The sequence below is a fragment of the Ictalurus furcatus genome, chromosome 4, assembly GCF_023375685.1.
Source record: "Ictalurus furcatus strain D&B chromosome 4, Billie_1.0, whole genome shotgun sequence".
In the NCBI taxonomy this organism is placed as follows: domain Eukaryota; kingdom Metazoa; phylum Chordata; class Actinopteri; order Siluriformes; family Ictaluridae; genus Ictalurus; species Ictalurus furcatus.
The window spans coordinates 35,963,740-35,980,567 of NC_071258.1; the positions used below are offsets into that span (position 1 = coordinate 35,963,740).

General features: G+C 38.3%; 2 protein-coding genes across 3 annotated transcripts in view; one reads left to right on the plus strand and one right to left on the minus strand.

The window, feature by feature from the left end:
- The window catches only part of LOC128606308 (protein NLRC5-like), a 38,818-nt gene extending 37,928 nt beyond the window's left edge, over window positions 1-890 (minus strand). Inside the window, exon 1 of the mRNA XM_053622343.1 lies at window positions 780-890. The gene's annotated coding sequence lies outside the window, so the exon portion shown is untranslated. The remainder of the gene's footprint in view (window positions 1-779) is intronic.
- A 1,455-nt stretch (window positions 891-2,345) lies between these two features.
- Window positions 2,346-13,919, plus strand: LOC128607131 (histone-lysine N-methyltransferase PRDM9-like). 2 transcript variants are annotated; one of them, XM_053623797.1, is made up of 7 exons: window positions 2,346-3,780; window positions 5,442-5,478; window positions 5,596-5,701; window positions 7,317-7,588; window positions 8,119-8,186; window positions 8,319-8,509; window positions 9,022-13,919. In XM_053623797.1, exons 2-7 carry the CDS (start codon window positions 5,458-5,460, stop codon window positions 10,194-10,196), a joined length of 1,833 nt encoding a protein of 610 aa, XP_053479772.1. In that variant the 5' UTR covers window positions 2,346-3,780; window positions 5,442-5,457; the 3' UTR covers window positions 10,197-13,919. The 2 variants fall into 2 exon arrangements, with proteins under 2 accessions (XP_053479772.1, XP_053479771.1); XM_053623796.1 differs by lacking the exon at window positions 2,346-3,780 and having other exon boundaries at window positions 5,455-5,701.
- Window positions 13,920-16,828: the final 2,909 nt, after the last annotated feature.

Below are 16,828 nucleotides of genomic sequence, written 5' to 3' on the forward strand. Positions count from 1 at the left end.
CAGGAAAATAAAATGAAATAAAAAATGTAAGGAGTCAAATGTAAGTTTTGTTGCTTGGAAATGTAATAAGAGTACAAGTGTACAACTTCAATAACATTGATGTAAAATATAAATATGCTTTAAAAATAAATTAATTATAATAATGGAGTGCAATTACTCATGTAGTTGCTATTATGTGAGAATATTAGCATTATATTTATAAATGTGTAAAATGTTAGTCTTACGGGTTTTGTCCTTTGGTTATCCTTTGCAGGTTACATCATTGCCAAAAATGATTTCCACAAAAATATGAGTTGTGTTAAACCTTAAACTATTGTGCTGCTGTAAAAGAGTCACAGGCTTGGAAGCTTCTTCCCTGTTCCTGTTCAGCTCCTGTAAATGATTTATAGGACACCATTTTGAACGTTACTGATCTCTGAACCGTACAAAGTGAAACGCCTTCACTACACACCTCACACCTCACACCTCAAACTGTGTGCAGAAACATCAACATCGGCATCATCATTAAGCACAAAGTCTTTTCTTTCCCATGTCGAAATCTAACTGTTAACAGATTTTCCCTCTGATTGTTGTATATGTTTTATAAAATATAGCCTAGTCATGGCGTTTGCTCGGGTTGTGTGTGCGCATCTAATTCTAAGATTAACAAAAAAGGTTCAAATTCGTCAGACTGGAACATCAGTTTCACTTCATCTATAGGATATTTATTCATCACTGGCATGATGTTGTCCCTTATATGGGACATAAATACATTAGGAAACAGAAAGAGATAACATTACCGCATTAAGGGTGAGTCCGTTATTCTGCTGCAGTTTACTTTCACTTTCTCCTTTAACCCTTCAGTGTTCTTCATGATGAAGTCCCTCTGCCTCACACCACCGCGATGATACTTTAATCTGAAACTATGTGATACATGCTTGTTTTCCCTAATAGCAGGTGAGCTAGGAGTACAAACACTAAATAGGGAACGAAATGCTGGGAGAGCGGGGAGAGCGGGGTAAGTTGTCGAACTGCTCATCCTTCCAATACCAGAGACACCACCTTTAATATTAAATAGCTTAAAATAGTTTTTGTGTGATTTCATGTTCTCTGGTTGATTTTCTGTTTCCATGTGGTCAAAGACACTCAAATCTGAAGTAAGCACAATATTCTTATTGCTGACCTTCAAAAATTCACACTTAAGATCTGTATCCTGTGTTTATATGTTTCTGTAAAGCTGCAATGTCCACTGTTAAAAGCGCTGTACAAATAAAATTTGATTTCATTGAAAAATGCCACTTCACATTTTATACCTATTTAAGGTATGAATTTTCAACATTGTATTTTTTTCACCTTGTCTCTCCCTAATTTTAACACCCACCCACCAGCTACCTTTCTGCTATCATATAACAGCTACCAAATGGGGAGGGTGAAGGGTAGCACATGCTTCCTCCAAGACATGCGAAGGCAACCATATCTTTTCACACAGCTGCTCATGCTGTGTCACAGGGCAGTGTAACAGACTCAGAGGAAAGCGCTGTCCACCCACTTCCACATGCGTGAGCTCACAGACGACCGCGATTGGCTTGGGGAGAGAGAGTATGCCCCTCCCACTCAGAGAGCTTGGCCAGTTTTACTCTCTTGACTCCCAGTCATGGACAACAGTGACATCATCAGGATTTGAACTTGTGATTTGGACGATATGGCGAAACCTTTTGCAGCACTCAGGAGCACAAAATGTTATTTTCAGAGTGAGTAGAGGAAAAAATAAAGAGACTTTTGAAACTGCAGTCCTGTATTAAGGTAGTCTTGGGGTCTAGCCACAATTAGCACATATCAGTATCAATTTGTCAAGTTGGGCAAGTTGTCACAAAGGCTTTGGGGTAAGTTGTCACATGTGCCAACTTGTTCTGGTACAAACTGACACAGAGCTTTCTCAACAATCATTATGACAGTGTGTAATGAACTACTGGGTCGGACGGTCATGAGTTCAACTCCCACTGCTGAGCCTTTGAGCAAGGCCCTTAACCCTCAACTGTTTAGTTGTATAACTTAGATAAATGTAAGTTGCTCTGGAACAGGGCGTCTGCCAAGTGCGATAAAAGGAAATCTGCTAAATGTCTACATGCCCAGCTCTCAACATTTTGGTTCTTGTACTCATCTTACTACTCCAGGAAAAAAATAATTCAGAACATCATCTTGGTTATACAATATGACAGGACATATTTATATTACCAAGAGGATGTTAAGATGATGTTCTGGATTATTCTTGTATGTTATTTCTTTCAATGAAATCATTTAGTGTGGGCAAAATGAAAAATAGGTCATTTTCATGAACATAAAAGAACATAATAGTTCATAAGCAAACAAATGCAATAAGGTTTATATACGTTTTAAACAAACACGATGCACACAATCAAGACAGCAGGAAATCTAAAAATAAATACTAAATACTAGTCTCGCTAAACACTTAATGTTCAGAAACACGTCTTTAATTTGGTCCAGAGCAGTTTCTCTTCTCTCTGCAATTCTCTCGGTTTCTGTGGAATTTATTTGAGGAAGTAATGCTGATTACAAACCTACTCTGAATAAATTTTCATTTGTGGTTCATGATGGATAAATGCTTTTTCTACGATGAAACAAAGTTGGATATTTATATCACGTTTGGGTGTGGTTTAAAATCTGATACCTGGTACCTTTAATTATGAAGTCATATAAATCTAAATATGTTCTCCACCCTGTGTGCACAGTTTGCATGTTCTCCCCATACTTCAGGGGTTTCCTCCTGTTTCCTACCACAGTGCAAAGACATGCAAGTTTTAGGCTGAATGGCATTTACAAATTGTCTGTAGTGTGTGAATGTGTGTGTGTGTGTGTGTGTGTGTGTGTGTGTGTGTGTGTGTGATTGTGATTGTGCCTTTTGATGGGTTGGCCCCCTGTCCAGTGTGTCCCCCACCTTGTGCCCGATAGGCTCCAGGCTCCAAGCGACTCTGTGTAGGATACGCAGTATGGAAAATGGATGGATGGAGAGATACAAAATAAACGTACATATGTCTCCAGTATCAGTAAATATGAGAAATAAGCAACTTTTAAAAAGCCAAACAAAATTGTTTATTTCTCAAACATGCTGCAATGCTGGATTCTGCATCAAATCAAACTCTTTTTTTCTCAATTAACTAGCTTTTATTATTTGTTTTACTTTTACTCACAAATGAATATTTATTCGTTGAACTTTTAGTCTATATTTTATGTTATATTGCTATTTTTTTACACCACTATTAATTATTTCATTATTACTATTTGTCCATTTTATTATTTTACTTGTGTCGCCCTAATCCAGTCTGAAAACCTTCCTGTTCCAAACACGTTTACAGTTAAGCCTGTTATTTTTAGATTTCGGGGACGGTATTGCACTTCTATTGCACCTGATTCAGGACCAGTATTGCATTGCATTTATCCATCTTTCTTTCTTTTTTTCTTTCTTCTAGTGTTAGTGTTACTGTAAGTGTCAGGGTTAGTGTTAGTGTTAATGTTAGATTAGTGTTAGTTTATTAGTATTACTGGGATGCTCCAGTAGGTGGCAGTGTGCATGTCTGGTATCCAGGCGCTGACAGCAGTAGAAGAAGCGCGCGCGGTAGTTTTCCTGACTGGATTTCTGATCTTTCTGACCCAGCTTCTTCATCTCTTCCCGAAATCATTTCTCTCAGGGTTTTCCAGAGAATATTGGATTTAATCTGCTGTAAAATAAATAAAAGTGTCTGTATGTGAGGTGTTTCACTACATCGTGCTTTAAAGCTCGAGGTGAGTGAAACTGGAGCTTGCTAACTGAGCTGTTCGGCTAACGGATAGCGGGTAAATCCCAAATGCCTCCAGATTCCCCGTGGAAGTGCACTAGATCTGATTATAAAGACTTCTTATACACTATGTAGTGCACACTGTGGAGGGTCTGTGATATTTGGGATGGAACCATAGTCAATTGTTTCAGGTAGTCAAGCCCTGAGGTAACTTTTTTCAAGATAGATCCGTGTCGAATTTTCTGGGGGGGTTTTTATTTATTGGGAAGCTCATTTCTTTTATACATTTTACACTTTATCGAATTTTATACATCTAATAGAATTTATTAGCGTTTCATTATTCTTCTGTATCATCAATTTCTGACGGTTTTAGGGTGTGTCAGCTCTCTTAGTTTACAGAATATATTAATTATAATATTTTCACTATGATGTTTTCTATTGAAAAAAATAATAATAAGGAAATGTTACATTAAGGCTCGAGGATATGATAATATAATATCAATATTATGATAAATTATGTGACAATAGACTTTTGTGAGATATCACTGATGATATGAAACCCTCATAGAAGTTGTAATATTTTTAAAGGGAGTTGTACTGGTTTTAATTGGTTTTAATGGTCCCTGTGAGTCTCTGCTAGTAATTTGTTGCCTTCTATTGGTGGCATGTTATGTCTAGTGGATACCATTAAGGACCCGTAATGTTTTGTTGTCATTGGTTGGTTGTTTTTTGGTTATCTGATGTTTTCTAATGGTATTTGTAGTGTAAACCATTAGAATTTCTATGATGGTTTCCATTGGGGTTTTTTTTTTTCAGCTGGGATATTTTTGTCTTGGAAACCACCCATATTCCTGTGAGAAGTTAGGAGGACGTTGTTGTCATTACTGCTAGTGCAGTTACAATAGAGTTAATAGGAGAACAATTTAAACAAAAATGTTGGAGAGTCATTTTTTTCCATCGACGCTTTCATTTTCCAGCGATGTTCGGCATCATATTAATGAGAAATCCAGCGTAGAAGTCGTGGAGATGTTCGCGTTAATGTGGTCCCAGAATGCAGTGCTGTTTTACATCTCCGCTTGAGTTATGGGTTATGGAAGGTACTCGGCTCAGCTAGTTAACAATCTACGAGATGACCAAGTGGAAGCTTTGGAAGCTGATCTGTAGCTGAAACAACAGAACATAATAAAGGACTAAAGCGCCGCTGCATCGTTCTCTTTAGGGAGAGATGTAGCGAGGGCTAAATCCCACTGCACCGCTATCAGCAGATAGTCGAATGGCATTGTGGGTAATTTAAGAAATTGTTAACCCAAGTGAAAATAAACCAACATATCCCTGAAAGAAGTCTAAACATCAGGACACTTTTGAAAATCACATGTTAAGTATAAAGATCTTCAAGGGAATGTTTTGTTCTTAGTGGTTCTGGATGGTTTGTCTAATTGCCTTGTTATTTCACGCAAGAAGAATGGTCCTCACTGTATGTTCTGGTGATTTTTTTTTAATAGTATCCAGAAAATCCCTAATAGAAGCACAGCGTAATATGATGAAAACCATTACAGCTGATTCCAATTAAAATCCAGTATGTGATGGAAACCATTAGAGATGTTCCCTAATGCATTGTAATGTTATTATTTGTATTTATTTATTTGTTTGTTTGTTTGTTTTTTGAAGGACTAGCGGGGAAACCATGAAGCCATGCTCACTAGTGGTAAATATTCATTCTCCATAAGATGTTCTCAGTCTCTAGTGAAGATTTCTAAACAGTCATGTAATGATGTGTATGCTAATTGGTGGATTCTTCTTCACATATGGTTTGCTTTGCAAGGGCAAGAACATGCAGCTAAACGAGGACACCTGTGAAAGCAGCATGCACAACGAACTGAAAATTATCTACATTAAAGAAGAAGAACCTAATGATGACGAGTACCTCTGTGAGAGCAGTCTGAGTCTAAATAACACTCTTCATGATTCTGCATCCTGTTTTTAGTTGAACCTAAACGTTCATGCTAGCAAGTGTCTCTTGTGGTTTGTCAGTTGTGGCTGTGGCCTGTGCAGATTTTTTTTTTTTTCCTGATGAAAAATAGTAATAGATATATATAGCTTCTAAAGCTAGCTAATAAAACACAAATGAAATATCACACAATATAATAATAAATATTTGATTTACACGTTGTCAGATTAGCTAAGTGTACTAGCTACGTACACTCTCCAAAGGCACCAACAATCTCTGCTACTTCCTTCCAAGCTTTATTTTTTCTTTGTAATGTATCTGTACACATTTGATAATTGCACGTAGGAACAAAAGTTGTGAGCAAGGAACTGAAGAAACGCTACACTACACGTGACATAAGATTGATCCGAGAAATTATTTTAGATAAAGTTCCCTACATGAGTTTTAATATTACACAACATTGATTTCAGAGATATGGTCCAGTGTGTAGATGTAACTGATTTAGGCCTAAACAAATTAAATATCAAGAAAAAAAACCTCTTTGCTTAAAGTAGATGTTACTGTGCATGTTGGTCATTTACATCCCCGATACTGCCAAGCTGCCACTGTCTGGCCATTGAGGAAGACCTTTATCCCTTTCTGCTCCAGGGGGCTGTATCATGGCTGACCCTGCACTCTGACCCCAACTTCCTAACAACCTTGTCAGATATGAAATCTGTGTAAATCTTGTCTGATAATAAAGACTATCTTCATTTTCCTTCATTCTCATCCAAAGTCCAATCTGTGCTTTACCACACTCAAACCAAAGGTGATGGGGTTTGTGTGTGGAAACCCAATCCATGAAGCTCCTAATGAACAGTACATGTCCTGATGATGCTTGCAGAGGTCATTTGGAACTCTGTAATGAGGGTTTGCATCTGAGCACATGATTTTTATGCACTGTCTTGAAGCCATTTAAGCAAAAATCGCCTTTAGATAAAATGTGTACAGACTGTTTTGTGTATTTGTGTTTAATAATTCACTCATGGTAGATACAGTGTTTTGATGTAATATAAATATTCTTATTGAGGCAGTGAGAGAAGTAGGGGCTCATTGTTTAAGGTTTTGTGCTACTGATTTTGAGTTCAAACCCCAGCATCACCAAGCTGTCACTGCTGGTTCCTTGTGCTAGACCATCAACCATCAACTGCTCAGTTGTGTTTCATTTCAATTATAAGTTGTTTTGGAGAAAAACCTCAGCCGAGCGAGCAAATATAAATGTAAACATTAAGTTTACATGAGGAGAGGTTTCCTGTAGATTAACACGTTGGTGTGGTTTGGTTAAATATGATGGATATCTGACATTGTTAAAAATGTTTTTAGTGGAGTCAGTGTTTAGACGTTTTCTGTTTTTAAAGTAGCTTTTGCATTCAAGTATACATTTATATAATATGTATAAGTTGGAGATTAGTCCTACAAACATTCTTCCTTACAAATTTACAAAGTTAGTTTCTGGCACTTTCACAGAATCACTTCTGGCAAAGCATAAACCAGACTTAAGTATTGATCAGAAATTCCTATTGAATCTTTTTATTTCTTTCCTTTGTTGTGTCCAGACTGTGAGGATTGCAGATGCTTTTTCTACAACAAGTGTGAGGTTCATGGTGCAGCTCTCTTCATCCATGATACCCCCGTTCCCATGGGAGTCGCTGACCGAGCCAGACAAACCCTTCCTCTCGGTTTCGAGGTTGGGCAGTCCGATATATCCGGTGCAGGCCTGGGAGTGTTTAATAAAGGGGACACCGTTCCAGTTGGTGCTCACTTTGGGCCCTACCAGGGAGAACTGGTAGACAAAGAGGAAGCCATGAACAGTGGATACTCTTGGGTGGTGAGGTGGTTTCCTAGTAAATTATTATAATTTTTATAAACATTGAAATTATAACTGAATAACTGCGTATCTCTGAGTCTGAAAAATCAGCAGCAAACGTTAAGCAAACCTCAAGTCTGTATGTTCTCCACCTCTAGTGACTATGATAATACTAATAACATCAATAATAAATGTATTTATTTATATAAAATTTGCTTTTCAAGCCTCTGAAAGCCATAGCGCCCATGCTTCACAGTCTGGAGCAGTACCAAAAAGTCAATTGGAGGTAGAGGATGTTGGTAAACTGCAGAAATGAGTGGTAAATCATGAGCGTGCGGTAAACTATTCAGCATTAGAATGATGTTTTCTGCTGGGAATTGGGAAAAGAAGTCTTAAAATGGTCTTAAAGTGGAAACAATAATCCTGAATTACATTTTTGATGCACGATTAAAAGAGGATTTAACAATCCCTGGAATAGACACGAAGATGTAAAAAAAAAAAAAAAAAACATTTATGCATATAATTATATCATTATATCACAATTTTTTCAGATATACAGGAACGGACAATGTGAGAAGTACATAGATGCCAAAAGAGAGATGTATTCTAACTGGATGAGGTGAGTTATACACTGCTAAAATCTGAAAGTTATCCATTTAACTGCTCATTATTTGCTTGGGAAAACAATTTAATCGTACATCTTCCACTCATAGATAACTTTTTTCCCTCCATGCCCTCCTCATTCTGTCAGGTATGTGAATTGTGCTCGTAATGATGAAGAACAGAATCTGGTTGCGTTCCAGTATCGAGGGGGGATTATCTACCGCTGCTGTCGAGCGATAAAACCAGGACAGGAGCTCTTGGTGTGGTATGAGGAGGACTACGCTCAAGATCTCGGAATTACCTTCGACTACCTCTGGAGCAAAAAGTGCTCTGCAAATGGTTATGTCCAAACACTGTAATTTTGAATGCTTATTTGCTTTAAACATAATTTTAGAGTTTAAAACCGAAAATTAACACCTTATTTCATCAGGTAAATAATAAGCAATTTTTTATTTTAATTCTACTGACCTCAGTTGGTTCCATCTAACTGCCTAACATCAGGGAACCAAGGAACTTGTATATAATGTAATGTAAGAACCAAGACTCAATACGTCATGGATTATAGCAGGAATTTAAAAGTGAGGTGACTAACCAAAGTATTGGCCCAGGACCTTGCAGGATCTCAGATAGCATGAGTGAATTTATAGCTCAGTAAGTTTTTTATTCATATACATTTTACCCATATCGCCTACCTGTACAGGTAAAAAACCCAAACGTAGAAGAGTTCTTGGCTGTGTCCCTTTACATTATACTGCTTTTCACCACTTACAAAGGTTACCCATTATGCTTTGGACTGCTTCCAGTCATGAAGAGGTTTTGCAATTCACTTTTGCTTTCTTCTTCTGCTTCAGAAATGAACGACGCCCTGCAAGTCTTCTCCTGCTCCATGTGTCATCTTTCCTACACAGCTCAAATTTACCTCCACAGACACATGAGGAGATGCCACCATGATGAATATGTGAGCATGTTGCAAGAAGAAGAGATTAAATCCGAGAATCTGGGGACCACAAGCAGCTCCGGTAGTGAGCAAGTGTCTTCTCAGAACATTAGCACCTTTCAGGAAGAAATGCACGACTGCCCAGATTGTGGGATGAGTTTTACTTTACCGAGCCACCTCGAAATGCACCAGCGCGTTCACACGGGAGAAAAGCCGTATCCCTGCCCACAGTGCGGGAAGAGTTTTACTCAACAGAGTAATCTCCGAACGCACGTACGCATTCATACGGGAGAGAAGCCGTACCAGTGCTCAGACTGTAGCAAGAGTTTCACTCATCGGAGTAGCCTCCATCTGCATCAGCGCATTCACACGGGAGAGAGGCCGTACCACTGCTTATATTGTAGTAAGAGTTTTATACAGCAGAGTGCTTTCCAGCAGCACCAGCGCATTCACACGGGAGAGAAACCGTATCAGTGCTCACAGTGTGCGAAGAGCTTTACTCAGATGAGCTCGCTCCAACTACACCAGAGCACTCACACCGGAGAAAGGCCGTATCAGTGCTTACAGTGCGGAAAGAGGTTTACTAGACAGAGTCATCTCCAAACCCACCAAAGCACTCACACGGAAGAGAAACCGCATCACTGCTCACAGTGCGAGAAGAGTTTTACGCTACGGAGTCAACTCCAAGCGCACGCTCGCATCCACACAAGAGAGAAGCCGTATCCTTGCTCACACTGTGGGAAGAACTTTCCTTTCCAGAGCCATCTCCAAATCCACGAGCGCAGTCACACCGGTGAGAAACCTTTTCACTGCTCAGTGTGTGGGAAGAGTTTTATCGACAGAGGCACTCTCAAAACGCATCAGCGCATCCACACGGGAGAGCGGCCGTATCGCTGCTCGGACTGTGGGAAGGCGTTTACTCAGAGGAGTTCTCTCCAGCGACACCAGCGACTTCACACAGAAGACAAGCTGTATCACTGCTCAGGATGTGGGCGGGGTTTTACTGATTTAAGTACATTTCAGACGCACAAGTGCACTTACGCGGAGCCATCAGCTCGTGATATTGATCTCGCAAATCAAGAAACATGACTAACATTATTGATCATCGGGTTAGCTTGAGTACTAAACGAGTCTTATCCTGGTCTTGAACTCTTGTTGGAAGCAACAAAAAAAAACGTATTGCATATAATATAATATTTTATTTCAGTGTTTGTCTTTAAGATTTCTATTGCTTTATAAATCATTCACGACGTCTAAACGAAACATTTCATTGGAATTTATAATCCTTGAATAAACTAACTTAACCTATTTAAATTTAAAGCATCGTTATGGCGTGGTGGTGTACAGCCAGTCATTAAGAGAAAAATGGTTGAGGAAGAATTGGGCAAAATGCTGGAGATGCAAGTGAAAGAAGAGTCACTGTGACTGGAACCGTCCCATCGTACGCGTGAGAAGGGGAGTTACAGTTCTGTGTGGATTTTCAGTGCATGAATGTGGTTTAGAGATTTGATGCCTGTGCAGTGCTGCGTATTTCCAAGATATTAGATAGGCTGGGTTCAGCTTGCTTTTATTCAACACTGAATTTATTTAAGAGCTACTTGCAGGTTCCTATATCTTTAGTCCATGACCAGGAAATAAAACACAGATCTTAAACTACAGTTGGACCAATCGAGGGGAGAGGAGTCAGCGGGCTTGAGTGTGAGGATACATTGATGTTTCCTATGCTAAAGTATTTTTGTTGTTGTACAGTGCAACATAGCCTACAGTAGAAATGTTGCACCTCGCTGAAAAAGTAAACATTAAGGTATGAGATAGCGATCAATAATGTTTAGCATATAATCACTGTTGTAGCCTATTGCAAGAAAATATCTTAGCAAGTGAAGATATCTAGAATAAAGTAAAGGTTATCTACTATTTCTCATTATGAAGTTGTTATATAACAAATATAAGGACATTAAACCTATTTCTAGACATCCGGAGCGACTTAGAGAAGTGCTTGGAAGTCTCTATCAATAAATACATCCTGATACCGGTTCACTAGATCACAAACTAATAATGCCATCAGTCTGAGAAATCTGTTAAGTGCTAATTTAAGTATTAAAGTAATAATTTTGCTTCTTTCTAGAAATAAATGCTTGAAATCGGTATCTTTGTCTAGAAACAGCCTTGAAGAGCACCTATTATGGATTTGAAATGTCCCTAATTTTGTTTTAAAGGTCTCGTACAATAGATTTACACGCATCCGAGATTAAAAAACAGTTTAACGTCCGCATTATTTAAACTGCAGCATTACCATTTTTTCCCCCAGTGTCACAAACGACTCGTTAAATGATCCGTACTAAAGGATTCATTCTAAACTCCTCCTTTCAGAGAGCATACTCTGCTCTGATTGGTCAGATGTCCCAGTCTGTTGTGATTGGTCTACCGCTGTCAGCGTGTGTCGATGAAAACCAGAGGCGGGGCTTTTTGTTACAAACCTACATAGGTTAGTACAGGAAGTAATGGAATCACTAACGAATCATTTCAGCTGTTCTGAATCGATTCCTTCTTTTGGGAGTCAGTAACTCCGTTTGTCCTGCGCTTTGATTTCTGAAACTTTGCAGACTTTTTATATTCACAAACAGCTACGTATATAACACACTACATGAAAGGTAATATTTCAAAAACCATAATAGGTGCACTTTAGTAATCTTGTATTTGTGTAAAAACAATCTGTGAAATTTTAGCTGAATTTGCCTATATTCAAGCGGTTTTTTTACTTGCTAGTATATAATTTTTCAGAGTCTGTGTTTACAGATTTGCTATACAGCTGGGAAACATGGCATCAATAACTGAATTCAGTACAGTCACTTTAAAATGATGCTTCAGTGAGCAAGAATGTCTCATCTGGTAAATGTTTTTGTCCTAGTTTCTTGATTTTGTTCCTTTTTTCTCCTTCCTGTAAGAATAAAAGGAACGAGAAGGCGCAACTACAAAAATTTGGATTCCAATGTAAATGATGATGTGTATTCACCTGCTGCAGTCCTACTTCTCCAATTCTGTTCCTCCACTTCTCTTTCTGTCTGATACTGAATGCATTACGATATCACGTGTTTCACAATTTCGATAACCTGACACTTCTCACACTTCCCTGTGTTGTGTTTCTGATCATCAGTCTGTCCGGGATTGTGCGATCTCAGAAAGTAATGCAAAATCAAGCCAACTCTGCAATATTCAGAGGAGCTTTCAGTTTTTCCTAAATTACCGTAGGTTTCCTGCAGATAATGGCCGACACAGCATGTGACATCACCACAACATGCATTCAGCCAACGCCATCTTCGATTGACGTGTGTTGAACAATTACATTTACGGTATTTGTCAGACGCCCTTATCAATTCAGTGTAATTTGTATTTAATTATTTTAACAATGGACGTTGTCTCAAAGCAGCTTTAATGTATACATTCACGATATAGATTTTAAATGTATGAATTTCTCATCTGGGTGACACCGGATAGTGCGATTAAAAATAAACACACCCCTTCTATAAATGTGCTAATACTACATGCTGAAATAGTGCAGTCGTGTAAGCAGGAAATTCATTACAGTTTCTACATGAAGTCTGTTGTGTTGAACTTCTCCACTGTTCACTGATGGAGACTCGAGTGCAGAACTGTTTGTGGTAATTGTAGTGATAAAGCCATCACAGCATAACTGTTCATATGAACTGAAGTCCAAAGCACCTTTATGGTGTTTAAGTGGAACCGTCCTCAGTAATCACAGTGAGATTTAATCTGCACCATGTGGGACATCCTCAGCAGCAGCATGTGACTCCAACTGATGAGAACTCCAACCAGACATAGGGCATCAGGATTATCCAGAGCAATTTACATGAATCTCATTTATACAACTGCGAAGTTGAGGGTTAACACACAGTGGCAGTGCTGGGATTTGAACTCATGACCTTCTGATCAGTAGTCCAATGTCTTAAACACTGAGTACAGCTGAAAGGTCTCATTTACCAACAAACGTCACTGTGAAAGAATTTCGATTTGCAAAACAATTTCATACAATTGCAATTTCGCCAATTCAAGTAGCTTCCTGGGGGGGAAAAAAGGACAAAATACTCGGCAAGTTGCAACACATTGTTTTTTTTAAAACTGCAGCAAAATCACGCATTTCTGGCTGCAACTGACAAAAAAATCAGCAAAATCCTGTACAGACTATCATTTATAGTGTTAAACTTAGTTAAGTGACAAGTGTTGAACTGGATCTGAATCACGAAGTACCGATGGTACATATTCAATTCAGTTCAATTTTACTCGTATTGTGCTTTTAACATTAGATATTTTCTCACAGCAGCTTTACAATCCGGATTATATTTAGAACCCTAATGAGCAAGCTAGAGTCAATGGTGGTGAGGAAAAGCTACCTGAGTTGACATGAGGAAGGAACTTTTGAGGAACCAGACTCAAAAGGGAACCCATCCTCTTCTGGGTGACACCGGATAGTGCGATTATAAATCATAACAGTAAGTATTCAAGTGTTTTATTCCTCTTATACCACAGCTATTAATATCTTTATTGATTAAAGAATGACACATTGTACTTTTGTATTCATTTACACATATCACATTTGCTGTTGCAGAGCGTCTGTGAAGCAAATTAGTTCCTGTTCTCACTTACATTATAGCAGCTTTAAACAGTCATGTTACCGAGAAACCACAAAGTGTAAACTCTGTCCTGAAGATGTCAGAAAACATGAAAGTTATAGCTTTACCTCTGACAGTTACAAAGTGCTGACACTGGAGACTTCTTCCATAAATGTTGCATAAATGGCTGCTTACAGAAAACTTCACCATGTCAATGATTTTTTCACATCCAATGGACATGTCCCTGTGAACAAGCTGTTACTATAGAAATGATAACATATCAGAACGAGCGCATTAATATAAATCTGCGCTACTGTCAGAGCTGCTGTTATATAGAATTAATCACCACCTTCTGACCAATCACAGTCCAGAACTCAGCAGCGCCGTGATGTACAGGTCTATTTATTTGTGGTTCCTAGAATGTTCAGTCTGTTGAGTTATCTCTGGGTTTTAAGATCATTTTTATGTATTGTTTATCAATTTTCCTGCAACATGCTTACATTGATTTATCTTCAGGGAAGCTAATGATGTTAGTTTGAGTCTGAGCGCTGTATAAGCAACATGTATTACTTTACTACATCTAATATTTTCAAATGTTTATTTTGTAAGGTTACAGCCTGACACTCTTCATCACTGCAATACACACTGTGGACTCTAGGTGGCAGCACTGGACCATTTATATTTATATATATATATATATATATATATATATATATATATATATATATATATATATATATATATAGTGGGTGCGTGTGTGTTTATTTAAATATCAGTCTGTATTCAGTGTGTAATTAAAATAACGCAGCAAACCGCATCGCCCTTATTATAATGGTGTAATATTATACAGAATAATAAATTTACACTGAAAACTAATTTAAAAGTCTGATGTGGATTAATTATATTCATATTATATATTCTTTTATATTATATTTTAATTTAAGTAACAAATTCTAACTAACCCACATCCCTATCCTCTAATCTGTAATCAATCTTCAACAGTAATTAACCCCCATATTCCTTACCCTGTACACTAATCCCTCATCCCTAATTCTACAAACCTAACTATAGATATAAGATTAACTAAACCCAATCCCTATAATTTAACTCCCTATAGCATAGTTCTCCTAATCCCTACAGTACATCCAAAACCAATACACGCGTCTAACCACAACTAAACATAATCATTAACATATACCCCTGTCCCTTATATACCCCTAACCCCATATACCCCTATCCCTTTTATATCCCTATCCCTTATATACCCCTGTCCCTTATATATCCCTATCCCTTATATACCCCTATCCCTTATATATCCCTATCCCTTATTTACCCCTATCCCTTATATACCCCTAACCCAATATACCCCAATCCCTTATATACCCCAATCCCTTTTATACCCTTATCCCTTATATACCCCTAACCCTATATACCCCTATCCCTTATATAACCCTAACCCTTATATATCCCTATCCCTTATTTACCCTTATCCCTTATATACCCCTAACCCTTATATACCCCTAACCCCATATACCCCTAAACCTCATATATCCCTAACCCTTATACTCTTAACCCCATATACCCCTAATCCTATCCCCAATCCCTTATATACTCCTATCCCTACACCCCTATCCCCTAACATTTACACATCTGTTATATAAATTAGATTCAAGTTCGTTCACTTTAATATTTACTTTAAAGCTCTACGATGTTTTAAATGTGAAAATGAAGTGTTGTAAATTTTTAAAAAATAAATAAGTTTATTATTATTATTATTATTATATTATTGCGAGAATATAGGTAGGAATGTGTGCGTGTGTTTCACACTGCACTGAAATATTCCTCCATATGTATTAATTTGTCTGCTGGACATCCTGCAAACACACACACACACACACACACACACACACACACACACACACACACACACACACACACATATATTCCTGTTCTTACTGCCAACCTGATATCCGGCCAAAACCAACAGGCTTTAAAAACTCCCACACTGATGTGTGTGTGTGTGTGTGTGTGTGTGTGTGTGTTTTGGTCCACCAGGAATGTAGGAACTACTCTGCTCTGGATCTGTGTGTGTTTGTGTGTTGTTGATAAAGAGGTAGTTTTGTGTTTGTGTGTCTTAGACATGTAACACCTCTGGTCAGTCGTTTAGACACGCCGTTTGTGTACTTGTGTGTGTGTGAGAGAGAGAGAGAGAGAGAGAGAGAGACCTGTCTGGCTCCTCCTTCTCAGTAAGGGCGTAAAATTCAACAACAACAAACCTCCGGTTCAACCCGCAACCACTGTGTGTGTGTGTGAAATGATGCTTAGTCTGAGTAAATACTGATTCACCAACACTCATCCTTCACTCTTTCCTTCTGTCTGTTTCTTAAACTATGAATTTCCAACAGTGTGTGTGTGTGTGCGTGTGTGTGTGTGTGTGCGTGTGTGTGTGTGTGTGCGTGCACACGTAGTTACACTTATTATTTTCCAGTTTTTTCAGTTTTTTTCTCTTTACACTTACATTTATTCCGTTTATGATATTCATTATTCCAGGTTTTTGTTTGGGAAATCCGCAGTGAAACATTTACCACATTCATGCATCGGGAAACTTCAGATATCTCTCAGTAATGTCTGCGTTTGGGACGAAGCCTTAACGTGACTCATTCCTAGTGAGACCAAAAGGGAAAAACTGTACTGTGACACTGAGCTGTGTTTAAATGTCTGGTCACCATTTCGGTTTAGTCATGGACATATTCAATACACACACACTCTCCGCTTCTCCTAGTGTTTTGTTCCATAACAGGAATTATGTCATCTCCTTAACCTCAGACACTGTAGGTGGTTTTGCCATCCAGTGCCACAGCACTGACCTTTCTGAAAACACACACAGATGTGTTACCATTATGGCTTCGTGTGGTTAGAACACTGAGGTTTATGGTTCAAGCATTTTGATTTTTTTGGGTGTGGTGCTCTTTTAGTTTAAGAAGTCACATTGGGGGCGGAGTTAATTTTCAGGCTGGACAAATGTAAACAGAGGCCTGAACTGAAAAACCGAGCCAGGTCCATGGCATGGCAGTATTGTGAACCATAGTTTCT

Excerpts from the sequence above, each read along its gene's own strand:
- LOC128607131 (XM_053623796.1), top strand. The coding sequence starts at position 5,542 with ATGATGTGTATGCTAATTGGTGGATTCTTCTTCACATATGGTTTGCTT. Across the intron at positions 7,589-8,118 it reads ACAGTGGATACTCTTGGGTG|ATATACAGGAACGGACAATG; the intron begins GTGAGGTGGTTT and ends CAATTTTTTCAG. Across the intron at positions 8,510-9,021 it reads CAAAAAGTGCTCTGCAAATG|AAATGAACGACGCCCTGCAA; the intron begins GTTATGTCCAAA and ends CTTCTGCTTCAG.